The 27,263-nt window shown below is 43.4% G+C and overlaps 1 protein-coding gene across 1 annotated transcript in view; it reads left to right on the plus strand.

Moving 5' to 3' along the window:
- The window catches only part of RYR3 (ryanodine receptor 3), a 566,641-nt gene that overhangs the window by 534,544 nt on the left and 4,834 nt on the right, over positions 1–27,263 (plus strand). The window contains exons 86-101 of the mRNA XM_063652550.1: positions 836–940; positions 2,783–2,864; positions 3,508–4,835; positions 6,704–6,762; positions 7,740–7,911; positions 9,363–9,449; positions 10,738–10,938; positions 14,157–14,287; positions 18,896–18,938; positions 19,404–19,531; positions 20,238–20,298; positions 20,613–20,759; positions 23,589–23,723; positions 25,367–25,523; positions 26,355–26,419; positions 26,801–26,901. Of these exons, the coding sequence (XP_063508620.1) occupies positions 836–940; positions 2,783–2,864; positions 3,508–4,835; positions 6,704–6,762; positions 7,740–7,911; positions 9,363–9,449; positions 10,738–10,938; positions 14,157–14,287; positions 18,896–18,938; positions 19,404–19,531; positions 20,238–20,298; positions 20,613–20,759; positions 23,589–23,723; positions 25,367–25,523; positions 26,355–26,419; positions 26,801–26,901 (3,002 nt within the window). The remainder of the gene's footprint in view (positions 1–835; positions 941–2,782; positions 2,865–3,507; positions 4,836–6,703; positions 6,763–7,739; positions 7,912–9,362; positions 9,450–10,737; positions 10,939–14,156; positions 14,288–18,895; positions 18,939–19,403; positions 19,532–20,237; positions 20,299–20,612; positions 20,760–23,588; positions 23,724–25,366; positions 25,524–26,354; positions 26,420–26,800; positions 26,902–27,263) is intronic.

A 27,263-nucleotide genomic window follows, 5' to 3' on the forward strand; every position in this document is an offset into this window, starting at 1 on the left:
TAAAAATACAAAAAAATCAGCCAGGCGTGGTGGCACATGCCTGTAATCTCAGCTACTTGGGAGGCTGAGTCACAAGAATCATTTGAACCCAGTAGGCAGAGGTTGCAGTGAGCTGAGATCATGCCACTGCACTGCAGCCTGGGTGACAGAGCGAGACTCTGTCTTAAACACACACACACACACACACACACACACACACACAGTGAGATTATTAACATGGAAAATGCAAACTAAGTTATTCCTCTACATTTGACTTTCAGAAAAGTTTGTTAGAGATGCTATTATATCTGAAGTTTAGGTTATAAGAAAATCCTAAATGTGGTTGAATGCTAAGATTACTACACAGATTTTTTTTTTTTTACTTAATTAGATAGCTGTATGGTTATCAGCATGTGTAACTTTGCCTGGAAACAATAGGTAGATGAGGGCCTGGTTTTCACACTGTGCTTCGCAGCACCCTTGATTTCCTCCAAAGGCCTCTGAGGCCAAGGTGATGGCGGAGAGCGTGCCCTTCAGCCCTGTGTCAACCACAGCATTTCACTGTTTTAAATATTGTTCTCCAGTGTAAGCTTTTATTTTAAAAACTCATTCTGAGGCTAAAAGAAAGTCTTTGAAAATCGCTGGACTGTGAAATCCCTAGTGGTTTTTCCTAGATACGGTATCCTATAATCAGGAAAAGAAAAAGTAATAATCCTGGGAAAATACTGAGCTATGAAATATTTGACTTTTGGAAAGTCTATCTGCTCATATAAGTAGGTATCAGATGCCCTTACTAGACAGGTTTCAGAGCAACTTGTGATGTTTAAGTGATATAAGAATGTCCTCTTCTCCGCAGGGCCCTTGCATTGGTAATCAACAGAGCCTGGCTCACAGCAGGCTGTGGGACGCCGTGGTTGGCTTCCTCCATGTCTTTGCTAATATGCAGATGAAACTCTCTCAGGTACTGTGGCCCATTCCCTGCACGTGTCATTGTTGTGAAATGCTAAGTCAGTCCTCACTCCTTGGTGTTCCCATTGTGATGTGGCTGCTTGATCAAAGGCTGGACAAGCCATGCATATTAGGTCTCAGTTTTTTAAACTGAAGGCCAAAATGGGAGACGGAAATGAATGCCTCCAGGGGGGTCCCAGACACGCTTTTGCATGAACGCAGCTTCCTTCTTTGTGTCTCACCAACCTACCCTTTTTATTATTGCCTCAACATTTGCTTTCTATGGTGCTAATCCTTTCTGCTTCCTTGTCACCATTTTGTCAACTTACAAACACTCTCTACCAGCCCCGTCTGATTTGTTCCATGTTGCATGTCTCTGTAATCCACATCTCTCTTCTCTCTCACCCCTGCTTCTTCCTCCCTCCCTCCCTGTCTCTGCCTCTCCTTCTCACTCCCCATCTCTCTGGCAAGATGAATCAGAACCGCTCAGAGCATTTATTATGAACAAATAAATGTAGCATATGTAGCAGTTTATTGCCTCTCTCCATGGCAACACATGAGGGAGACCTTCAGGAGGTATTTGAGGCTGATTAGAGTAACATTTGCAGCATTAACTTAAATCATGTGTATCTAAAATTTTCAAGGCTGTCACATCTGCCTCCTCTCTTCTGGAATGTGCTATTTAACCTTTCATTTTTCCCCTTTTGACTCTGGCCTTATGGGAGGAGAGAGTTCCTGGGAGGGCTGCAATTTGACAGTAAGATGTCCATTCCTACGTCAGCTGGGCAGTGTAGTGTAGAGTCTCGAGACGAGAGCCCTGGCCCTGCCGCCTCCTCACCAGTGACTTTTGGAAAGCCACTTTCCCTTTCTGGTTTTGGTTTCATCATCTCTGAAATTTCCAAAGTTAGAATAGGTGATCTCTGAGGTCTCTTCCCAGCTCTGATATCCTACACTTCTGTGATATTTTGTATATAGCTGTGATACACACCATAGGTGATGAAGATTCCTCTGAAAGTTGAAGGGCTAGGCAAAGAGCTATGGTTGGGTTTTTGGTTTTTGGTTTCTTTTTTTTTTTTTTCCTTTTTTCTTTTCTTTTCTTTTCTTTTGTTGTTTTTTTATTATTATTTCTTTTCTTTCTTTCTTTCTTTTTTGCAGGGGGTCTGTAAAAGGTATGTGACTCAGAATACATTTTTAATCAAATCCCCAGATTGCCCACCTCAGATCTTCCAAGAATTGTTTCCTACTGTGACATAGGGTATAAAGCACAGAGTTAGCTTAGCGATGCTCTTCCTGCATTGCTGAAATTAAAACCAAACAGACTGGTATCAAAACCATCCAGAGGAATAGCCTCCATTTTATTCCATTTAAAGGGACAAGTGGCACCCAGATCACCACCAACTAGAATTAGGAGACTCTAAATTAATCCAGAAAGAAAGGAGAACCCACTTGGTGATTATAACCTTGATACCTTTACCAGATGTCCAGTGTTCCCATAAAGCTCACTGGTATTTCTCCAGTGTAGAAAATGACAACGTAAACTACTAGAGATACCTGAAGGCTCTTTGGTGCATTGGGTTGTTCAGTCGTTTTGGACAACACTTGGTATATCTGCCACATTGTACTAATAAATGGAAAAATGTAAAGGAGCTTTGTTGGATGAGTCCTGCTACAGTGAGTCTCCCGGTGCTGCAAACAGTGGACGATAAGGCATCCTCATTCAGAATGAGAAGGAAGCTCTTTCCCGACACTGATGCAGCCTGCACCTAACCTTTCCAGAGCAGGCTCTTCTCGCTCACTGCCCTGTACTTTACTGAGGGATCAGATAGCTCAGGGGTATCTCCTGTTTCTGTTCTAGGATTCCAGTCAGATCGAGCTGCTGAAGGAACTCTTGGATCTCCTTCAGGACATGGTGGTGATGCTTCTGTCCCTCCTGGAAGGTTGGGCTGTTTGGTATAACTAGGCCTTCACACAACTGTAATTGGTCTGAGCACTAACATTACTGATCATGCAGATTATCCTTCTGGCAGGTCACTGATGCCATATGACATTGGTCAGAAAGCCAAATTTTCAGAAACAAAAAATAAAATGAGGGGCACCTGGTCTGATGGACGAAGCCTGAAATCAATTGATTTTCTATCAATAGGAAAGCCAGAATGAACTGGGGAAAACCTCCAAGCTTTGCTCTTCCCTATCCTCTCCCTCTCCCCATTGCTTTTCAACACATCTGGCTGCCAGTGTGTATGCCAGCCATCTAGTTGGGCACCCTCCTAGGTCTAAGGGGATCAAAGGGACACCATGTATCCCTATGTGTCCCTGATAATCTAATAATGAAACCACTTCCCAGGCCCCAGGCCATGTTAAAGGCAGTGGTGTGGCCACCTCCTTCTTCCCTTTGTTTCTTTCCCCCTTGGCGCCTAGTGGTGTAGTCTTTATGGCTTGCTGCTCCCTCCTACATCATCACGGTCAGAGAAGAGCTGACTAATTTGGCACAAAAGTCTTCTAAAAATAGCTACCTGACAAATGACATGATAGCTTGGGTTTATTTATATATTTGTATGTCTTTTTGAACCTGCCTCACAGGGAATGTGGTAAATGGCACCATTGGCAAGCAGATGGTTGACACACTGGTAGAATCATCTACCAATGTAGAAATGATCTTGAAATTCTTTGACATGTTCTTGAAACTTAAAGACTTAACCAGCTCAGACACCTTCAAAGAATATGACCCAGATGGTAAAGGAATTATCTCCAAAAAAGAATTCCAGAAGGCCATGGAAGGGCAAAAACAGTACACGCAGTCAGAGATTGACTTTCTCCTGTCGTGTGCAGAAGCTGATGAGAATGACATGTTTAATTACATTGATTTTGTAGACCGGTTCCATGAGCCAGCCAAGGACATAGGGTTTAATGTGGCTGTGTTATTGACAAATCTTTCTGAACACATGCCAAACGATTCCCGCCTGAAGTGTCTGTTGGACCCAGCAGAAAGTGTGCTAAATTACTTCGAACCCTACCTAGGACGCATTGAGATCATGGGTGGGGCCAAGAAGATTGAGCGTGTTTATTTTGAGATTAGTGAATCCAGTCGCACTCAGTGGGAGAAGCCCCAGGTGAAGGAATCTAAGCGACAGTTCATTTTTGATGTTGTCAACGAAGGTGGGGAGCAGGAAAAGATGGAGCTGTTTGTGAACTTCTGTGAGGACACCATCTTTGAAATGCAGTTAGCATCTCAGATCTCTGAATCCGATTCAGCTGACAGGCCAGAAGAGGAGGAAGAAGATGAAGATTCTTCTTACGTGTTAGAAATTGCGGGTGAAGAGGAAGAAGACGGGTCTTTCGAGCCGGCCTCTGCATTTGCTATGGCCTGTGCCTCTGTGAAGAGGAATGTCGCCGACTTCTTGAAGAGAGCAACCCTGAAGAACCTCAGGAAGCAGTACAGGAACGTGAAAAAGATGACTGCGAAAGAGCTGGTGAAGGTGCTCTTCTCCTTTTTCTGGATGCTGTTCGTGGGGCTATTCCAGTTGCTCTTCACCATCCTGGGAGGAATCTTTCAGATCCTCTGGAGCACAGTGTTTGGAGGGGGCCTGGTAGAAGGGGCAAAGAACATCAGAGTGACCAAGATCCTGGGTGACATGCCTGACCCAACCCAGTTTGGTATCCATGATGACACTATGGAGGCTGAGAGGGCAGAGGTGATGGAGCCAGGTATCACCACTGAACTAGTACACTTCATAAAGGGGGAGAAGGGAGATACAGATATCATGTCAGACCTCTTTGGACTCCACCCAAAGAAGGAGGGCAGCTTAAAGCATGGGCCTGAAGTGGGTTTGGGTGACCTCTCAGAAATTATTGGCAAGGATGAACCCCCTACATTAGAGAGTACTGTACAGAAGAAGAGGAAAGCTCAGGTAAGTGTCATTTGTTTCTTTCATCTTCCTTTATCCCCAGAATAAGACTTGCCACCGTATCTTGTAATCATTACTGACACCATTTCCCTAGAAGCCAACACTCTATATTAGACAGTGGCTCTGGTGTGATTACGCTGATCTTATAATTCCACCTCTGACATGTCTGCAGAAATCAAGCTTAGATGGTTATCTCAGTGTCTAGTCATTGGTTGGTCTTCTAGTTTACATTGTAGAATTCAAACATGATGGCCTGTGACACTTTGCCTCAGACTTTTATTAGAAGGTTAGTTCTCATGCTGTGCAGATGCATTCAGTGAACTGAAAGCATAGGAAACAAAGAATAACATAAAAGGAGACCTTCCTTTTGAGTCCGTGCTTTCTCAGTGTCATAAAAGGTCAAAATGATCCTTATGATTTGGCCTCTCAATGAGTTTGATCATGCTTGGGACATTTTTATCCTTGTGATACACTCACTGTTCAGTTAGTACTTCATGTCAGTCAGCAAGATTAAGTGAACAAGATAGCAGGAATTCAGAGCCCCTTGACCATGGAAGGTTCTAGGTGTTCCCCTCTCTTGTAGTATCCAATTCACAGTGTCATTCTAGCATCAAAGAGAGTAGAGAAATGTGAAAAGATCCAAGCCCAAAAACATTCATTCATTCATTCCATTATTATTTATTGAAAAGTTAATGTGCTTTATCACTGTTTTAGGCTCTGGGAATATGGTGGTGAATAAGAAACACACTGTCCCTACAGTTTAGTGGAGAATAAAGGCATTGGACAAGTCAAGACAGGTATAAAGAATGCTAGGAAGGAGAAATGTCAGGTACTATAGTTCTGTGTAGGAGAGAACGCTGGTTTGAAGATTCAGGGAAGAAAACATCAGAATCAGCATTCCCACAATATTCTGTTTTGCTCCCTGATGTAGCCCCAAAACCTAGAATACAGTTTGATACATAATAGGGTCCCATTCCAGGACTGCTATGTGCCAGCCTGTGTTCTAGGATATAGGAATACATAGGTTCAAAGCAGAAAACAACATTTTTGCTTTCATGGATCTTAACTTCTAGTGGGAGAAGACAACAAATAAGATAATTATCATTTGTGCTGCGTGTTAGAACACATGAACATGCAATGAGTTACAGAGTGAATGTAGGCCCATCAGAAATAGGTAGAGGAGGCTTCTGAAAAGGTGTCATCTGAGTCAAGTCCTGATGAGCAGCAGGCACATGAAAAGCTGGGGCAGGCATACTCCAGGCAGAGGATATGGCTAAGTATCCTTTGGAAGTACGCCTGGAATGATTGGGAATGTTCCAGGAAGTCTGCGTGTTTGGGTGTGGGACACGAGTCAAATGGTACAAAATGGGGATGAAGAGAAACACCAGGATCATGCAAGACTCATAGGCTGTGTTGAGGGGCTTGAATTTTACTCTTAACTGCAGTGGTCCTCAGCCAGAGGGATTGGGATACTGGCAAGACGATTAAAGACAAGGCAAGAAGAAGCCTGTCAGATGGAGGCAGGCTGATCAAACTTGGTTTGATCTGTGTCCCATCTCTTTCTGACCCTATGGAGCAGTAGAACCACTGCCTTGAGGCTCTCACAATGTCCTAACACAAGTTTCCTCTTTGAATTGAGTAAGTTATAGAAGGGAGGTTGAGTTTTCAAGTTTCAAATCTTTGTCTTGGCATCTCTTCAGAGTCACTTGATATATATATAGCAGAACACTTACGTTCAGTGATCCTGAGAGAAGCAGAAACATGAAAAGTCATTGAAATTTGTGACCAAGAAGCAAATGGCCAAGAAAAGTTCTCATCATCATGACCTCGCTTCTTTGAGGAAAGCTTGACTAATTGTTATTTTTGTCTAGGCAGCAGAGATGAAAGCAGCAAATGAAGCAGAAGGAAAAGTAGAATCCGAGAAGGCAGAGTAAGTTCTTGGTAGCATCAACTACTCTAATTGCTATGGTAGATAGTTCTTAGGCCAGGCAGAGTGGCTCGCACCTGTAATCCCAGCACTTTAAGAGGCTGAGGCTGGAGGATCACTTGAACCCAGGACTTCGAGACCATCCTGGGCAACATAATGAGACCCCATCTCTACAAAAAATACAAAAATTGCTGGGCATGGTGGTATGCACCTGTCGTCACAGCTACTTGGGAGGCTGAGGTGGGAGGATTGCTTGAGCCCAGGAGGTCGAGGCTGCAGTGAGCCAAGATCACACTACTGCACTCTAAGATGGGCAACAGAGCAAGACCCTGTCTCAAAAACAAAAAAAAAGGAAAAAAGAAAATAGTTATTGATAGCATCTGATATTCTGTTGCTATAGTAAATAGAAAACTTGATTTCTGTCAATGCAAGCAATTATTCTGCAAGCCCTGGGTATATTTCCTTTTACTCTAGCTATATAATAAATACATTATATTCATCTCGCTAAGTTTATAATCCCACTAGCAGATCAGAGTTTCACTATCTGGCCAGATGACTTTGCACCTTCATCTATTGATGACAATGATATCTAATATTAAATACCTATTATTTGTCAGGCCTGTGCTCAGGTCTTTTATACAATATCTTATTAAATCTTGCCAGAAGCTTAGAAGAGTAGGTACTATTGCTTAGAAAATAAAGGGTAACTTCAGAAGGGGAAAAAAATTGTTAAGTCTAATTTCGGAAGAAGAGTACAAACTTGTATATAGCTGATGTTCACCAAGATCATGGCTCATCCTCATTGAATATAAATTTAATGTCCAGCCACTGTGGATTGATAAAGACCTGAAGTTTCCACCCTCAAGGAATGATTCTACCTCCCGGCCCTCTCAATCCAGATTTCTCTTTAATCTAGTCTCCCTTTTTGGGCCAGACCGCCCTCCCTTCTGCCCTGCTGAGTGGGTTTCCCATTTCTGCAGCATGGAAGATGGAGAGAAGGAAGACAAAGACAAAGAAGAGGAGCAAGCTGAGTACCTGTGGACAGAAGTGACAAAAAAGAAGAAGCGGCGGTGTGGTCAGAAGGTTGAGAAGCTGGAAGCTTTCACAGCCAATTTCTTTAAAGGGCTGGAAATCTATCAGACCAAGTTACTGGTAAGCGTTCCAACCTTGGCCCTGTTCATGGTGCAGGCATTGGCCCAGGCAGATGGCAGAGAGGTGCCGCTGATTTGTTTCACTGTTTGGTCAGTTACACTTCCTCCCCTTTCTCATTCCTAAACTTTCTTCTTCCCATGTGTCTACCTGTTCCTTTTCTGTTGGAGGAAAAGAAAAGGGGGAGAGCCTGGAAAGAACCACAGTCCTCCAACAGCTCTATCAGCAGGGTGTCCTCTCTCACCTGTTTCCTTACCGGGAGAGCAGGAACACCTCTTTCTACCCAGTCCTTTGTGTGTATTATGTGGGGACTTAGCCGATCCTGGTCCAAAAGTTGAGAAGTGTTTTGATCACGTGGGAATCAGAAAGACTGTTCCTCTTATGTTAGCTTCCCACACTAGTCCTCCAAACCTTGATTGTTCTATATGCAATCAAAGCTTAGAACAGCTAGTAATATTCTTTCTCTGATACATTGCCCTCTGAGATACAGTGGCTGAAGGCCAGGACCACACCTTCCCTAGCACCATTAGTGAGGGCTCCCCACAGAGAGATTGGGAGCGTTACCCAGGCAGCTTCCACTCCAGTCTGTGGATGCTGATTTTTCTGGGGAAGATGGCAGCAAGAATGGGAATGCTGTTCCCAGCAAGGGAGAAGAAGAGGCTCCTGGAACTGTAACTTGGAAAGGAATGAGGACTGAGGCCACAGAATGGCTACACCCAGGTTGGGAGTTGCCAGGGTCTTCTGCGAGCCTGGACTACTTACAGTTTCCTAATAGACTGCTTGCTGCATGGAGTGATCACAAAAACGCAATCACACAGCACTTCAAGGCAAGGCTCGAGTCCTCTGCTGGTGGCATGTTTAGGCCTTTGGCTCCCTGGGCAATAAGCCAGAGCAGGATTCTTTATACCAATTCTAAGCAATTTTTTTTAAATCAACATTTTGGTTCCATGTTCATGACATGACACAGTCATGCCATGGCTGTGTTAAGAATGCCAGGGTTGGCCGGGCGCGGTGGCTCACGCCTGTAATCCCAGCACTTTGGGAGGCCGAGACAGGCGGATCACAAGGTCAGGAGATCGAGACCATCCTGGCTAACACAGTGAAACCCCATCTCTAGTAAAAATACAAAAAACTTAGCCGGGTGTGTTGGCGGGCGCCTGTAGTCCCAGCTACTCGGGAGGCTGAGACAGGAGAATGGCATGAACCCAGGAGGTGGAGCTTGCAGTGAGCTGAGATTGCACCACTGCACTCCAGCCTGGGGGACAGAGCAAGACTCCATCTCAAAAAAAAAAAAGAAAGAAAAGAATGCCAGGGTTGCCCTAGAAGAGTGGTCATCAAAGAGTAAGACGAGTCAAGTGTGAACTTCTAACCAGAATTGACCTTCTGTGTGAAAGTAGGAAGTTCTCTTTTCCTTCCAAAGCTCTTCTACTTCTGCCTGTCCTTTTTCTTTGCAGCATTACCTGGCCAGGAATTTCTACAACCTGAGGTTCCTTGCTCTGTTTGTAGCCTTCGCTATCAACTTCATCCTGCTTTTTTATAAGGTGATACTTCATTCAGGGGTTATTTGCTAAATATGCTGTATACTAAGTATACTATGTGTAGAAAAAGAATCATGACAGAATTTGTGCTCTTAATTGTAGCAAACATTCTAATAGGTAGCAAATTTCTAAGACATTGGCTTCTAAAAGGAATACAATTTCTAGCAGTGGAGAGACTACTGACAAGGGAGCCAGTGAGGGGACTATTTCAATAGTTCATGCTTATTTTAATCGTTACTTAATTTAGTCTTCAAATACTTGCTGAGCATCTACCATGAGCTAGACCCTATATTAGGAACTACAAGATATTTCAAAATGAATAATAAATACAATTCTTTCTTCAAGGAATAAGGTAACCAAGAGCCATTATAGCTGGCCTATTTGTTAGAAGCATTATAAAGGAAAAATTAACAGGATTTGGAAAGAGAGGGGACTGCTCAAGTTAAATGAAGGTTTTGAACATTGGCAAGTGGGTCTTGCATGCTGTAGGCATGTAATAATTGTTAGTGCAATGAATTAATGAAGGGTCCTGAATTCTCGACATAGTCTTTTAACTGGCTTTTCTATGTCTTGCCTATCTCCCTTTCTGCTTAAAACCACCAATCTAATTTGTATGAAACATTGTTTTATCCACCTCAACTTTCCACTCGACAAACTAATGACCTTCTGTTGCCCATAAAAGAAAAATGGAAGTCTACAGCCAAGAGAGGCAAAGCTTGGTTTTAAACACATTGAGGTTGAGGTGACTTCAGACAGCCATCCAAGTAGAGAAAACCAGCAAGCAGTTGGAGCTACAGGAGAAAGCCTCAAAGTTGTAGATTTGAGAGTCATCTGTGTAAGAATAGCTGCTGAAGCCATGAATGGCATCTCAGAAAGAATGGAAAATACTGAGTCTCTGGCTGGGTGGCAGTGGTGGGTGGGGGAGCGGGCACACACATGCTTCATGCTTGTGTGTGTGTCTTCGCCTCCTCTCAGGCCACAGCATGATCAGAGATTCCCTTCTGTGGCATAAGGATTATAAGCATATGTAGTAAAAGTTGCCTAATTTTAATTTTTTTTGCTTTCTTTTCAAGAGATAGGTTTTGTCTCCTTTTTAAAAGTTTGTTTGCAATTATTAGAGATACTGGGTGATTCCTAGTAATAAGTTACCTAAAAACCTCATTCATTCAGCAAGTAATGTTGAGTCACTACTATTTGTACAGCATATGCTAACAATGTAAAATATGTGGGGAGAGCCTGATGACTGAGGTTCTTTTTGATGTTTAATAAGCGAGTGTGTGTTTTGAGCCAGGTCACTGAAGAACCTTTAGAAGAAGAGACAGAGGATGTTGCAAACCTATGGAATTCCTTTAATGACGAGGAAGAGGAAGAAGCGATGGTATTCTTTGTCCTTCAGGAGAGCACCGGGTATATGGCACCAACACTGCGGGCCCTGGCCATCATCCACACCATCATCTCTCTAGTCTGCGTGGTGGGCTACTACTGCCTGAAGGTGAGCTGTTTGCCACTCTGGATGTAATCTCACTCCTTGAGGAAGCAGTGTCCTTTTTGAGCCCAGCCAGACCTTTGCTCTAAGACTTTGCTATTTGTAAAGGTCTTTGTAAGGTCCATGGAGCAGCAGCAGTGCATCACCTGGGACCTGCCTAGACCTGCAGAGTCTCAGGCCTCACCCCAGGTCTTTTTTTTTTTTTTGAGATGGAGATTTGCTCTTGTCTCCCAGGCTGGAGTGCAGTGACGCAATCTCGGCTCACTGCAACCTCCACCTCCTGGGTTCAAGCAATTCTCGTCTCTCAGTCTCCCAAGTAGCTGGGATTACAGGTGCCTGCCACCATGCCCAGCTAATTTTTATATTTTTTAGTAGAGACAGGGTTTCACCATGTTGGCCAGGCTGGTCCTGAACTCCTGACCTCAGGTAATCCACCTGCCTCGGCTTCCCAAAGTGCTGGGATTACAGGCATCAGCCACTGCACCCAGCCCCCGAGTCTTTTAACTCAGAATCTACCACTTAGCATGATCACTGGGCAATTTGTACGCACTTTCAAGTTTGAGAAGCCTTGCGCTAGGAGTCCCATTTCAGGTACCTCTTGTTGAATTTCACAGAACTGGAGTCATCTGGCTAAAGTCACATGGAGAGCTAGTCATGAGAGAGTCTTCTGATCTTTGAATTGATGTCGAAATTTTTATAAAAATACCTTTTTATTAGGTGGTAACCACTCAAGATCTCAGAAGAAAGCTTACTGATGTGTTAGTTTTCAGTTATCTGTTGCTGCATAACAAACCACTCTAAAACTCAGTGGTCTAAGATGACAACTATTTATCTCTCTGATTCTGTGAGATGACTGGCACATTTGGGCAGTTCCTCTGTTCTGTGTAAAGGGGCTACATTCGCAGCCATCTGTGAGCTCAGCTGGGCTGGAATGGCCGAGATGGCACATTCCCGTGCCTGGCAGCTCCACAGGGGGACAACTGGAAGGATGGGCTCAGCTGGGATAGCTGGGCCTCTCTCTCTCTTTCTCCCTCTTTCTCTCCAGGGAGATTCAGAGCATCTCCTTCTCCATGTGGCCTTTCCACATGATCTCTCCAGTAGGGTAGCTAGACTTCTTGCATGATGGTTTGGGTTTCCAAAAAGAGCATGGAGGTGGAAGCTGCTAAGCCTTCCTAAGTCTTAGGCCCAGAACTGGTACAGTGTCATTTCCATTGCATTCTGTTGTTTAAGGCAAGTCACATGGCCATCCCAGATTCACTGCTGCATGGTAGAGGGGAGAGGCACTACACAAAGGCATGAATTCCAGGAGGCGTGGTTCCTTGGGGCCATATTCACAACCACTACAGTTATGTCAATCTTCAGTCACTCAATTTTTGGTGTCCAAGTCCAGTTCTAGTTTTGCTGCATCATAATTGTGTTTTTCTCACTGCTTTTCTCATTACATTTTTTTCTTCCTTCTCTTGAGTAGGAAGTCTCCTTAAGTACAGCAAGCCATCTTCTTCCCGGGAAGAGTCCAGGAAATATTTTCCTATACTGTGGTCCTTTCTTCCCTCAGTGAACTATTGTGTCATATAGGAAGTCCAGCTACTGTGCTGAAGAGACCCTGTGCCCTGGGCTACACTAAGGACTCCATTGCCACTATGAAAGTGCAAATTCTGGAGCCAGGCTGCCTGGGTTGAACTCAACAGCTCTGCCACTTAAACTCCCAGTCCTCTATCTTCTCATACGTAAAAATGAGTATTGTTGCTAAAGTTGCTGGGGGGATTAAATGTAGAGGTATGTGTGAATGTACTCAGAACACATAGTAAACCCTCAAGCATGTTCGCTGCCGCTCCTTAGTTTAAGAGCTGAACTCCTAGAGTTCAGCTTATTAGATGGAGTGCAGATTATACTGTGACCAGGAGAAACAAAAAAGAAACACTATTTAGCAAGTAAAGAATGTGGAAGTTCTGTTTATGAGAGTATACAAACTTCTAGGAGATTGAAGGGGAATGCTTGGAATCCCAGAGATGAGCACTGGTCCTACTACTGTTCTTTAGAGTCATCCAAAACACAGCAGGCATTAGTCGCTGAGCTTTACCTCACCTCCCACATCATCTATGTACTAACAGTCATCATCAGTTCCTCACAGTGTGCAGTGGCTACTAGCCTTTACCACCTTCCTATCGTGAGTTTTTCATTTTATCAGTGTTATTTCATTGTTTTAAAGAAAAACAGGGCAAGAGGTAACTTTAAAAATCATTGTCTGAATTTTGTTCTTTTGTTTTGGACAAAAGCGATGTGGGGTACATGCATATCATGGGTTTGGAGACAAAGGTCTCAAGGATGTTGCCAAGTAGCCAGTGGCATCTCAGCTGGAGATGAGATGAGACACCCTAGCTCTGTCTGAATTAAGCTTTTCTGGCTAGAGGAGCTGTGTCAATTGTGACTTCTCACTTCCTGGGATTTCAGCAGTATCCTCTGGCCTCATTAACTGTCCCATGTTTGGAGTGTGTGTGCACTTAGTGATGGTTGGGGCAAGTGGATTATTTTCCAATTCCTTTCTGTGTTCCCCTTTGGCAGTAAGTCCTTATAGCCATACCACTATATCTAGTCTAAAATAAAAGTTCCAATTATAAAAGAATAGAGAGTGATAGTAGGAAACAAGTATGCCACTACCTGGAAGGAGCTCTTTACGGACAGAATCTCAGGAAGAAAACTTCAATACAGAAAGACTGAATCCTCTCGTTCTAACTATGAGACCACATTTCATTAACTGACCTTCAAAGCCATGAGATAAATATGGCCCTGTACATTGAAGGGAGTTGGAACATTTCATCATATTCCTGCGGCTGGCCGATATATTCTAGAATGGTTTATTGTCATTTCTAAATCTTGGTTCAGCTCCAGCCGAGGAGTCTTAGGAGTCCTAACTCATTCAGCCCTGGGGCTTATCTAGGCATGGCCTGCACACTAGCATGGGTGAAGGAGTCTAGTTTGTATTAATAGTAGCTATCTAACTGAAAACTTAAAGGGTGACCCAAATCAGATCAGCTTTAAAGAGGTAGGTATTTAGCCAAAGAGATTCATTTGGCTTTGATCCCACAACTAGGCACTCTAAGAATTCCACTATAAGGAGGAGATTGCTGCTCTGAAGTTGGAAGGTTAATTTGTGACAAATACCTGGAAGCAGGTGCTTTAATCACAACGCCTGATCTGAGTAACCATTGTCTTCCCACTCCTAGGTGCCTTTGGTGGTATTCAAAAGGGAAAAAGAAATCGCCAGGAAGCTGGAGTTTGATGGCCTATATATCACCGAACAGCCATCTGAAGATGACATCAAGGGGCAGTGGGACCGCTTGGTGATCAACACACCGTGAGTGTCCCTCTACCCCAACCTAAAAAGGAGATGGAGTCTCTACTGTAAATAGAGTTAACTCTTTCCTCCTGGCCTGAAAACTGGTTAATTTAGTTTCCTTTGGTTTCTGGGACTTTTCTCCCTTGCCTCTTCAATAAAGCCACTTACTGCCCATCAAATACTTGTATAGACTTCATTAGTTTAACGGGGACAGAAGATATTATCAGAAAGTACTGAGTATATTTGATTTAGACCAGACAGTCCAGTACAATACTGCTTAAACTAGTTTTCCATGTTCGAGTCACACAGCGTTTCCAGGGCTTAAGTGGCCAAGGAGTCTAGAGATCAAATTGGTCAGCTTCAGCTTTTCCATAGCCTTCCATGGCACAGCACTGCTGTAACTGCCACCATCTCTGAAGTCGTCGTCATCGTCTTTTTTTTTTTTTTTTTTGAGACGGAGTCTCCCTCTGTTGCCTAGGCTGGAGTGCAGTGGCGCGATCTCGGCTCACTGCAAGCTCTGCCTCCCGGGTTCACGCCAGCCATTCTCCTGCCTCAGCCTCCCGAGTAGCTGAGACTACAGGTGCCCGCCACCACACCCGGCTAATTTTTTTGTATTTTCAGTAGAGACGGGGTTTCACCATGTTAGCCAGGATGGTCTCGATCTCCTGACCTGGTGATCCGCCTGCCTCGGCCTCCCAAAGTGCTGGGATTACAGGCATGAGCCACCGCGCCCGGCCTGAAGTCCTCTTCTTAACCAAATAGCCTGCTTGGTAAGAGACCTCCTCTTAACATAAGATTGAGAGGCACTTACATGGGCATGTAAATAGAGCCGTCTGGTAGGGATGTGAAGACCTGTGGAGGCAAGCCTTCCTTCCTGTAGGTGTGTGGCGCTGTGGTGGGAAGAAGGAAGGGCACTGATTGACAGGCAGATGACACCAAGGCTCTGAAGCTTACTGGTCTGTGAACTTGCACAAGGTAATCAAGCCTTCTCAGCCTTAGTAATAGAGGGATGAGAATATCCTGCAGAGGATTAATGAATGTATGTGTCAAGTGCTTGGCAAATGCTTGGCACATGGTAGGCATTAAGTTATTACTCATTCTCTTTCCCCTAACTATCCAAAAAATGGCCATCACCATTAGCAAATGTCACACTCTAATGACAGCTGATTCACAAAGTGACAGTTTCAAGATAAATTAATGTGGTAAAAGAAAAGAAATAGGGCCAAATAGTAAACAAAGGTGACTGTTGAAACTCTTAGGTGTGCCAATTAAGATAGGCATGTTAAGAAACAGCAACCCTGACTCCAGGGGAAGAAAACTGTGTCCTATCCAAAGATGATCAGGCAAACTGAGAAGCAGCTCTGCAAAGGTACAACTAAGCATATTTCTTTATATTCTCCAGAAAAGGAAGGCTCTTCCCTTAGAAGGGGCAAAATGTGAACAGGCACATCCTCACATCCTAAGTCTGTCCCTGCCTGCGGGTTCCCTGCCAATCTTCTCACACAAGGAAAAGCACTGTTTCTGATGCTTTGTCATTACATTACAGAAGTCTTAGACACTATTGAATAGTTTAATCCTTTGTTAAGCTTTGTGCAATCATCAGTAATGCTTGTGTCTTGTTATACAAGGGCATATGGCCTAAAAGTGTCAGTAAGAAGGCAGTTCAGTTTTGGCCGGGCGCAATGGTTCATGCCTGTAATCCCAGCGCTTTGGGAGGCCGAGGCGGGTGGTTCATGAGGTCAGGAGTTCAAGACCAGCCTGGCCAACATAGTGAAACCCCGTCTCTACTAAAAATACAAAAAAAATAGCTGGGCGTGGTGATGGGCGCCTGTAATCCCAGCTACTTGGGAATCTGAGGCAAGGAGAATCACTTGAACCTGGGAGGCGGAGGTTGCAGTGAGCTGAGATAGCACCACTGTACTCCAGACTGGGCGACAGAGCAAGACTTCATCTCAAAAAAAAAAAAAAAAAAAGAAGGCAGTTCAATTTCTAGAAATGTATCCTAAGGAGATAATGAGACAAGTAAGCTAAAATGTCCCAACAAAGGTATTTCTCAATATTTTTTACTTAGAGTGGCTTAAACGTCCATGAGTAGGAAATGCATAAATAAATAGCAATTTTTAAAATTTTAGGTAGACCAATGTTTAATTTTTTTTCACAATGGCATCATAGTACATGTTCATGTTTTGTAACTTGCTTTTTTTCAGTTAACTGTATGTCATGGGATCTTTCTTTTTAAACATTTTACTTTTATATTAAGCACACATAAGAACATATAAAATGTATATGAACATTTTACAGTATAATTATAAACCAAAAAGGTTAAAAAATAGAACATTACTGAGAGCTTAAAAATCCCCTGTATTATCCTCCCTGATTATATCTTCCCAACCCACAGCTATCTACATTTTTGATGTTCATTAGTGGTTAGTAATATTAATTCTTAAATAATTAGCAATCAGTGATATTAGTGATATTCATTCTCCTGCCTTATAGTTTTCCCACTTAGGTATTTGTCCCTAAATATATTTTGACTATTTGGAACTTAATATAAGTGGAATTATACTATATACATTATACTGTCACTTGAATTTTTTTTAGCATTATGTTTGGGAACTCACCTATGTTGATGTATATAGCTATAGTTTGTTCATTTTCAAAGCTGTAGCATTTTCCATTATGTATATTATCACACTGATCAATTTTCCTGACAGTAGATATTTCAACTTGTTTTCTAAAGTTTCTGGCTTTTATAAACAGTGCTACAGTGAACATTCTTATACCTGATACACAAGTGGAAGGATTTCTCTAGAGTATAGACCCAGGAGAGAAATTTGCTGAATAGTAGGATATGCAAAATGTTTGTTCCACTTTATACTCCAAACAGTACTATATTCGAGTTTCTTCTTCTCTGCTTCTTTGCTGGCACTAATTGTTGGCAGATAATTTTGCTGATCTAGGTGTATAATGGCACCTCATTGTATATTTCCCTGATTACTAAATGGGCTAAGCATCTTGTACTTTTCCCCTGAACATTCATATATAGATGTACTCTTTATTTATGCACTTTCCTTCTGAAGGTCTGTTCTCTATGCCACACTTTAAGGACTAGTAACAAGTAAAAAATCTGTTTTCTACCTTCAAGGAGTTTGCATACCTAGTCAGGGGACAAGAAATTGAGAATGCTCAGATGAGGGTAAGACCGTATCTATGAAGGGGTCATGCCCACAGCCTGTGGTCTTTGGCCCTTCAGCATCACTCGTGGAATCTTCTGCTTAGGACAAAATACAACCAAGCTGAGTTGTATGTTACCATTTGTATAAATGAATTAAGAGAAAGGAGGTATCAGTGTGGCAGAGAGAGCATGGCTTGATTTTTTGTTTTATTTTCAATCTAAATGCAGTGCATAAAAAAATCAAGTAGCAACGTACAAGGAAGAAAGTCAAAATAATTGTTATTTTCATCCCCCAGAGATAAAATATTAGCAGTTTACTCTGTAACACCAGCATTTGTTTTTGCTTTCAAGTGGCATTTAAATGTTTAAGACAAAGAAACTGCTTTAACAAACCAAAAACAAGCAAAAAAAAAAAAAAAAAAACCCATTTTTTTTTTTTAAAATTCTGCCACCCTGTTGGGGGAGAGGCAGCATTTGCTGGGGTTATTCTTTTGAGAGGTCAGTGAACAGTGGGGAGGTCTCCATTTCCTTATCACCAACTTGGGTGGTCTCTGGAGAATAGGGAACTGTTGTGTTCTACAACCAAAAAGAATGAACCAAATGAAGGAAAACGAAAGTAAGAATGCATGCACCAAACGCCAGAGACTCCTAGGCTGCAATCCAGTCTTACAAGGAACCCCCACAGGAAGGATTCAGTAATTCTGGATAGGAACAACATATTTTCAATGGTTTTTGCCAACATTCCTGAAGATGACAGTTCTTTCTTTAACAATAAGAAATATTTGCAGTGGAGCTGGTACAAGCTACAGAGAGAAGAAAGATCATCCCTCTGGGGATGTTAGGGGGTGGTACAGAACCATCTCCAAAAGAGAAAGGGATCTAACTTCCGGAGGAAAGCAGGCCCTGCGGCATTACGTGGGAATAGAAAATAGAGTGGAAAAGCACTCAGCTTAAAAAATCCAATGCAAATAAACTAAAGGTGATTCCCAGACTGGAAACTCCATGTAGTTAGGGACTTTATCTGCACTTTCCACCACATCCCACATCATCTACCCCAGTAGCTGACATAAAGTAGTGACTCATTGAATGGAATGCCCGTGTTTTCTGTAGCATTTATTTCTGGTTATACTGGGATTAGGGAAAGGATTTAGAAACATATATCTGTCTCTGTCTAATCTGTCATCACAATTCTTGGCTCCAAATCATAATTCCGAGGCAGAAACTGCCCAGTGGCCTTCTGAGTGTTTCAGAAGCCAATACAAAGTAATGAAACCATACATGACTCAGTAGACCTGTGATGACTCTGAACTTCAATCAGATCTTAAATTCTTTGGTGAGCACGACACGAACCAAAAAGATCCCAGATCCAGGCACTCAAACTGAAAAGTTTCTTGATGTGTTTTCCTTGATGTTAAGAATGAAGGACCAACCTTTTTCATTTTCTTTTTCAGATCTTTTCCTAATAACTACTGGGACAAGTTTGTAAAGAGAAAGGTATGTCTTGTTAGTTGGGGGTGAGTTCCGTGATCACAAAAAAATGTGTATGTTTAAGTTCTCCACATACAAACATGAGTAAATGTGATGCTACTTTTATGATAATATCTCAAGAAGAGTAAGTCACAGAAGGGGTTGGGTATGAACATATGTAGGTTTTTGGCTTCATTCGTATACTCATCGGCCTTAAACAAGTTAACACAGTCCTCATTGTTTTCTGCATAGTAGTAGATGTTTTCTCCCCTGCAAATCAAGATATAAGTATCAGCTTAAAAAACAGTTATCATTTAATTGTCTTCATTGCTTTTTTCTCTGGGTTTTCTCTTTTTTCTGCATTTTGAACTATGTCTTAATCTACCCCTTGGAAGACTGCCCATAGGGCAGCAAAGCTCTGAAGACTCCAGAGCTAGAAAATATTTGGTGGTGGCATGTGGCCTGAGTTCACCCTGTCATCCTTTGCTTCAGGTGATCAACAAGTATGGAGATCTCTACGGAGCAGAACGCATTGCTGAGCTTCTGGGTTTGGACAAAAATGCTCTTGACTTTAGCCCAGTAGAAGAGACCAAAGCAGAAGCGGCTTCTCTGGTGTCATGGTACAAAAAGCTTAGGAGTTAAAATCCAAAGCAGCTAAAATAGATCTTTGCTTTTCCATAGGAAAAAATCACAACCGTGTCTTTGTTCTCTCAGGCTCTGGTCTGGCTTAGGTGTTTCTTCTAGGTTCTAACACTGGCAGAGCACTGCCTTAAAAATTTGAAGACTAATACATTTTTATGCCCTATAGAGCTGAAAGATAAAGACTTAATTAAAATTTCAGGTTGGGCTGGGCGCGGTGCCTCACACCTGTAATCTCAGCACTTTGGGAGGCCGGGGTGGGCAGATCACGAGGTCAGGAGTTCGATACCAGCCTGACCAACATAGTGAAACCCCGTCTCTACTAATAATACAAAAAAAAAGTAGCTAGGCGTGGTGGTGGGCACCTGTAGTCCCAGCTGCTTGGGAGGCTGAGGCGGGAGAACTGCTTGAACCTGGGAGGTGGAGGTTGCAGGGAGCCAAGATTGTGCCACTACACTCCAGCCTGGGTGATAGAGTGAGACTCCATTTCAAAAAAAAAAAAAAAAAACTTCAGGCTATGTGATTCAACTGTTCTCTTGTCTCATGGGGAACACATACAACTTGATAAAACTGAGAGCCATATTTAGGTTATTAAACCTGAGAGAAAAAACTTACTTTTTCCCCCTTATTAAGCACTTAACTACCTCTGGGCATTTATAAGTTTTAAAATCACTTGTTCTTCTCTAGGCTAAGTTCCATAGACATGAAGTACCATATCTGGAAGCTTGGAGTTGTTTTTACTGACAACGTAAGTACTGCACCTGGAAAAACACAATTCTGTACCCTAGTTAAGGGATGCCACAGAGAAGCAAGCTATGCAGGATGCTCAGAAGGGTTCAGGGATTGCTTATCAAAGACCAAGAGCCTTATACGTGCTGGGGGAACACTTATACAATGGTATAAGGTAGATGGGGCTCACTTAGCAGATCTTGGGCCAGCTCACAGCACCTCAGCACCTAAACCCCCTCTATCCTCAGTGTGTCCCCCAAAATAAGAAAAAATGGTTTAATGAGCACATTATGAGGTAAAAATGCTTAAAAGTCTGCTTTCTTCCATTCCCAGTCCTTTCTCTACCTTGCCTGGTATACAACCATGTCAGTCCTGGGCCACTACAATAACTTCTTCTTTGCTGCTCACCTATTGGACATCGCAATGGGCTTCAAGACACTGAGGACCATTCTGTCATCTGTAACTCACAATGGCAAACAGGTATGGTTTCTACTGAGGCAGAACAGAATGGACCTGTATATGCATAGGAAAAAAAAACAGCAGGTAGTATACAGTGTATGACAGGAAGGAATATGTCATGGTATATAATGTACTTTTCTTGGCCAAACACTTGAACTAATGGTGATTGTTTTTGCAGAATTGTAGCTAATTAAAAATGTAACTGCAACCATCATGTAAAAAGCATAAGACCTTGATTCAGTGACCCCTGACATTTAGATCAACCAGGGGAGGGAGGGAGGTGATGGACATGTCAGAATAACCTTGGAGATTTTTTTTTTTTTTTTTTTTTTTTTTTGTGACGGCATCTCGCTCTGTAGCCCAGACTGGAGTGCAGCGGTGGGATCTCGGCTCATTGCAACCTCCGCCTCCCAGGTCCCAGTTCAAGCAATTCTCCTGCCTCAGCCTCCCGAGTAGCTAGGATTACAAGCACATGCCACCATGCCCGGCTAATTTTTGTATTTTTAGTAGAGACGGGGTTTCACCATGTTGACCAGGCTGGTCTCAAACTCCTGATCTCAGGTGATCCACCTGCCTCGGCCTCCCAAAGCGCTGGGATTACAGGTGTGAGCCATCGTGCCCGGCCGGAGATCTTTTTAAGGCCTACTCCTTCCTCCATGAATCTGATATATTCCCTGGGGGTTAGCAAGTAGACATACTGTACACAGAAAATTCCCCAGGCATTTCTGATATCTGCATCCAATTAAGAGCCAATGATTTCAGATGCACACACACATATGTATATGGTTGTTATAAAATGTGTACTATGTGTATAATATATATGTGTATATATATTATATAGTTAATACATATTATATAGTTAATATATATATAATCAAGAAACTGACGATATATAGAAGACTGGATATTGATGAGACTGGATATATAGCAATGGCTATAACCATATTAAAATCTTCTAATGGCTTTTCCTTGTGTACAGATTCAAACTGTTTAGCATTTCATTCCTCATTAAGTACAAGTCTGTGTATGACAGACATGCTCCCTCACATCTCCAAACCTTTGTACGGGAGAGGGAGAAAAGACGGAAGTTACGATGTGCCAAGCTCACGTCGTGTCCCAGTTACTGTGACAGCCTCACAACTACCTGGTAAGGTAGACGTTAGGCTCACTTTACAGATAAGAGAACTGAGGCTCAGAGAGGCTAAATGTCTCACCCAAGACCACACAGCTGCTAAGTGGCAGAGCTTAGATTCAACCCCTTTTCTTCCCTGATGCAAAGTCCAAGTTCTTTCTCTTTTTTTCCTAAACCACCTGCTTTCTGTGAGGTCTGCTCTCCAAGGTTTGAGTGACTATTCTTCCCTCAAGTCTGCTGAATACATTTCCTCTGGTGCTGATCTTCACACTTAGCCCACTCCCTTTTGTGTGGCTCCTTGAAGGCAAAGCTCTGATCCTGTTGATCTTCGTATCTCCCAGCTCAATGCCTAGTCCTTGACAGAGGTCAGGTGTGCAGGTCCTGTGTACTCCTCACTTAAGCCACTGAACTCTCACTCCTAAAGCCTGGAAGTAAGCGTGCCCTAGGACACTGCAAAGGGCCTGGGCAGAATTCTCTGTAATAAAAAGTGTGACTCAGCTCCACCATCATAATTCTTAGAGTAACTTCAAAGTTGTGACAATTATCCAGTGCATGATTATTTATGAAATAGTATAAGGTAGGGATATCCACCAGTCCAAAGAACCTTTGGTTTTGTTTTTTTTTGTTTGTTTTTTTGAGACGGAGTCTTGCTCTGCCACTAGGCTGAAGTGCAGTGGCGCAATCTCAGCTTACTGCAACCTCCGACTCCCAGGTTCAAGCGATTCTCCTGCCTCAGCCTCCCAAGTAGCTGGGATTACAGGCACACACCACCATGCCGAGCTAGTTTTTGTATTTTTAGTAGAGACAGAGTTTCACCATGTTGGCCAGGATGGTCTCGATCTCCTGGCCTCGTGATCCGCCCGCCTCGGCCTCCTAAAGTGCTGGGATTACAGGCATGAGCCACCCCATGCCCGGCCTGGGGTTTTTTTAAGCAGCAGCATTAAAGTAGAAGCTGCATTGTGAAGCCTCAGGTAACAGCTAGCTCTGTATGAACAAAATACAAACACAATATATCCGTCCTCACAGCACCTGCACTATTCAATACTTAAGTTCCTTTATATTTTACTTATGCCCAATCTAATACCCTATACATTAGTCTGCTTGGGCTGCCAGAACGAAGTACTACAGACTGGTATTTTGTTAAACAACAGAAATGTCTTTTCGACAGTTCTGGAGGCGGTAAGTCCAGTATCACGGTGCCGGCAGCGTTGGTCTCCTCGGGGGCCTTTCCGTGGCTGTAGACAGCACCCTCTCGCTGCCGCTTCCCGACCATCCCTTCACGTGTGCCTGTGTCTAGCCTCTCTCTGTTCCCAACTCCTTTTCTTCTAAGGATGCCAGTGAGATTGGTTGCGGGCCTATCTTAACAACCTCAGTTTAACTTACCTCTTTGAAGGCTGTATCTCCATCTCCAAATACAGTCACATTCTGAGGTACTGGAGGCCAGGACTTCAGCATATGAATTTGGGGGGACACAATTCAGCCCCTAACACCCCATCATTACTCTTTTCTCCCAGTAAGACCGCTTCTCTTAACCTGTGGTCCCATTTTTCCTCCTCTGCTTATGGCCTGATAGCTTTCTTAGCTGCCCTCCACCCCTTCCCCACCTCCTCTCCTTGCCGGTCCTCACTGTTCCTCCTTGTTTTCTTAGAGTCTCCTGTGAACCTTTCGAGGTAGAGAAGACCCCACTCCTTTTCCTTTCTCTGTCCTCTCATTCCCAGTTGGTTCTGACTGTTGGTCTCCTGGCCGTGGTGGTTTATCTCTATACCGTCGTGGCTTTCAACTTCTTCCGCAAGTTCTACAACAAAAGCGAAGACGATGACGAGCCCGATATGAAGTGCGACGACATGATGACGGTGAGAGCCCACGCATCGCGGGGCCACCCCGCCTGGCCCCGCCCCACCACCTCACTGGGAAGAAGGGCTGTGTGGGGGTGCTCTGGAGAACTGAGAACTGTAGAGTTACAGTGCACAGCAGAGATTAGAGTAGAAGACAGATGTCTCCTCTGAACAGGAGTGTCCTGGGAAGACAGAAGTGATGGAGGTAGGTTTCATTACCACACATCTAAGCCCCGTGGAAAGGGAAGCACCCTGCACAGTGGCGTCATCATTCATCTATTTCTAGGGTAAAGATGTTTTTATTTTTTTGAGATGGAGTTTTGCTTTTGTCGCCCAGGCTGGAGTGCAATGGCGTCATCTCAGCTCATTGCAACCTCCGCCTCTCAGGTTCAAGCGATTCTTCTGCCTCAGCCTCCCTAGTAGCTGGGATTACAGGCATGTGCCACCACACCTGGCTAATTTTGTATTTTTTAGTAGTGATGGTGTTTCTCCATGTTGGTCAGGCTGGTCTGAAACTCCCGACCTCAGGTGATCTGCCCACCTCGGCCTCCCAAAGTGCTGGGATTACAGGCGTGAGCCACTGCACCTGGCCAAGATGAGACATTATTATGAATGAAACCTGTGTCTAAATTTCATGGAAGTCGAGCTTTGATCATTGTCTCTCAGAACAGAGAACAAAGTCCCATGGCCCGGGATTGAGCACTTGATTTATTTCAGCAAGCCAGCCGGGGGTTCTTTGCAGACAGCCAGCAGCAGGATCAGGTTTGGAGGTGGGGAGGGGGAGTCCCGTCAGGCCAGATCTTCGTGAGAAAAAAGGCACTGCCCAGAATAAGCCAGCTTGGCTGCAGCAACATCGCCAGTTTATTTTGACCAGATTTCAGAAAAAGAAGCTGTGTCTCAGGGACAGGGGACAGTGAAATGCCCAGTCTGTGAACATCTCTATAAAAGAGGTAACACTTCTGGACGAAAAACTCTCCATGTGCTTTCTTGGGCCAAGCACCGTCATGAGACAGCAACACTAGCCCCTAGAGTACTAGCATGACCAGCGTGTCTTCAGGCTGCCCCTGGCTTTTGATTTTCCAGGTGTAAGACAGTCCTTTCTCTGTGAGTCTAACCAACCCATCAGGTGGAGAGACAGAGGGTTCCCTGCTCAGTGAGCCCGTGCCTAGATTGGCTGAAACCTGCAGAACAGGAGGAGCAGAAAGGTCCATTATCTTTGACCTTCCTGCTGCAGGAATCCCTGCCCTACCAGGTGTAAGGGGATCGCGGATGAAGAATAGAGGGGGCCTTTTTGCAGTTTATAGCACAGCCTGAAGGCCAGGCTAACACTCTTAAAATCAAATGAGGAAAAATTATTATATGGTATAGGCCATACTCATCAAGGCTTAAAGATCTTTTAACTTATATACACCTTTAATGGGCCTAAAAATACCTTTTAAAAGCCTAAATGTAACAACAGTCTTTCCATCTTTGTAGATATCAAACTGTCCAGAGGGTGCAGTGGACAGCAGCTAGCAGCATGAATACTGGTACCTCTGAAGAGTTCCCCTCTCCTGGCTCAGGGCTGCCACAATCTGACCGAATCATATGAATGATCTGAGCATCTTGCTAAAAACACAACTGTGACTTTTGCCTAAATCCCCCTTATTTTTCTCCTCTAGTGTTACCTTTTCCACATGTACGTGGGAGTGAGAGCAGGAGGTGGCATTGGTGATGAAATTGAAGACCCTGCTGGTGATCCTTATGAAATGTATCGCATTGTCTTTGACATTACCTTCTTCTTCTTTGTCATTGTCATCTTGCTGGCCATCATTCAAGGTATGATTGCCAATTATGTTGAATATGAACAGGGTTTAATCTAGTTCCTGTTGCTTTCTTGCATCTATGACTTAATTGGTTTATGAAGAAGTGTATGAATTCATTTGCTTGTTAATTTAGCAAGAGCTAATTTAGCATCTACTATACCTGAGGCTTTGGCTATAGACACACCCAGGCACAGTTATAAGAAGCTTCATCCATACAGAGGAACCCCTTCCTTCTGTTCCTCTACTCTGAATTATTTCCTCCTCACTTCTGCTTCTGAGATGTTTCCTGTGACTAGTCTTGTCCTCTTCATTTTCTTCCCAGAGAGGGAGGTAGGGTAGGAGCAGAGGAGCTGGACAGTTCAGGGGAGGGGAGGGAAAGAATGATATTTTAGTCAATAGCTTGTCAAGACTGGAGAAAGGTGATGAATTTAGCTTGAGTCATGCTGAGTGGAGGAACCTGTAACACATGCAGGTGCTGAGGACTAAGAAGTGAAGGAACTGAGAAGGACCCTGATCCACCTCATGTCAGAGGGGCTAGGAGAAGAGGGAGAGCCTGTCACACAGACTGAACACAAAGAGCTAAGCAAAATAGGAGACCAACCAGGGAGTAAAGAGTTTCAGGGAGGAGCAAGTAGTTAACAGCACTGCATAGTGTAGAAAGGTAGAGTTAGGAGGAACAATGAGAAATTATTAGCCAGGATGTAACACAGAGAAACACGAGTATTATTTTTCTAATTTTGCTTTGATAATTCACTTTTTTTTAACAAAGTAGCTTCTTCCTTTATCATTCCTCTACCCCTGAACCACTACACAGATTGCTTTGTCTTTGTATTTAAAATTCCAGGTCTTATTATTGATGCTTTCGGAGAGCTAAGAGACCAGCAGGAACAAGTGCGAGAAGATATGGAGGTAATGTTCCTCTAACTACTAATCTCAGCTCTATTTTAATATCCCCAGAAGCAAATAGATTTTTTTAAACAATAGGTTTTTACTATTACTTAGGGCCAGTACTAAGCAAGAACACAGTTTGTTTTCCATGCTGTGTGCTCTGCACCCTGCCATACCCCGGCCAGGCCTGCCACTCTGCTGCCTCCTCCACTGTCCCACAGTCGGAGGGAGCAGTATCGTCAGCTAATCAGGAGCTAAGTGTGTGGCACTACTGAGTGAATGACTAATAGCCAAAAGCATTAGAAAGTTTTCATTGTCCCTCAATTCAATAGAATCATGACAGTTTTCTCTCCTGCCTATATTATGCCAACAAATGCCTTTTCTGCCTGTTATTTTTCTTAGACTAAATGTTTCATCTGTGGGATTGGCAATGACTACTTTGACACGACCCCTCATGGTTTTGAAACACATACATTACAAGAGCACAACTTAGCCAACTACTTGTGAGTATTCTTGGTTAACAAAAGTGATGGCAGTTGTAGCGTAAATAAAGCCAATTATGTCATATAGTTCAGTCTCTGCTGGAAAAAGAGTAACCAGAAAGGAGCTTCCAGGAGTCCCCATGAGCCTGTACCTTTGTCCATAGACTCTGTCTCTCCCATGTGTGACAGACATGTGTTGTGGACAATTCCTGCTCCTAGCAAAAGGCCAGCCCCTCAACCTGTGATTGGATTCCATCCAGGACACATACCTCCAGCAATTTCTCTTTCTCTACTGGACTTCTTCTATCACCATATAAATATGCTTTTTTTTTTTTAAATCCTAAACAAACACTTTTACTTTTGGAACACTTTTACTTTTACTT

Source organism: Pongo pygmaeus, chromosome 16 (assembly GCF_028885625.2).
Source record: "Pongo pygmaeus isolate AG05252 chromosome 16, NHGRI_mPonPyg2-v2.0_pri, whole genome shotgun sequence".
Taxonomy (NCBI): domain Eukaryota; kingdom Metazoa; phylum Chordata; class Mammalia; order Primates; family Hominidae; genus Pongo; species Pongo pygmaeus.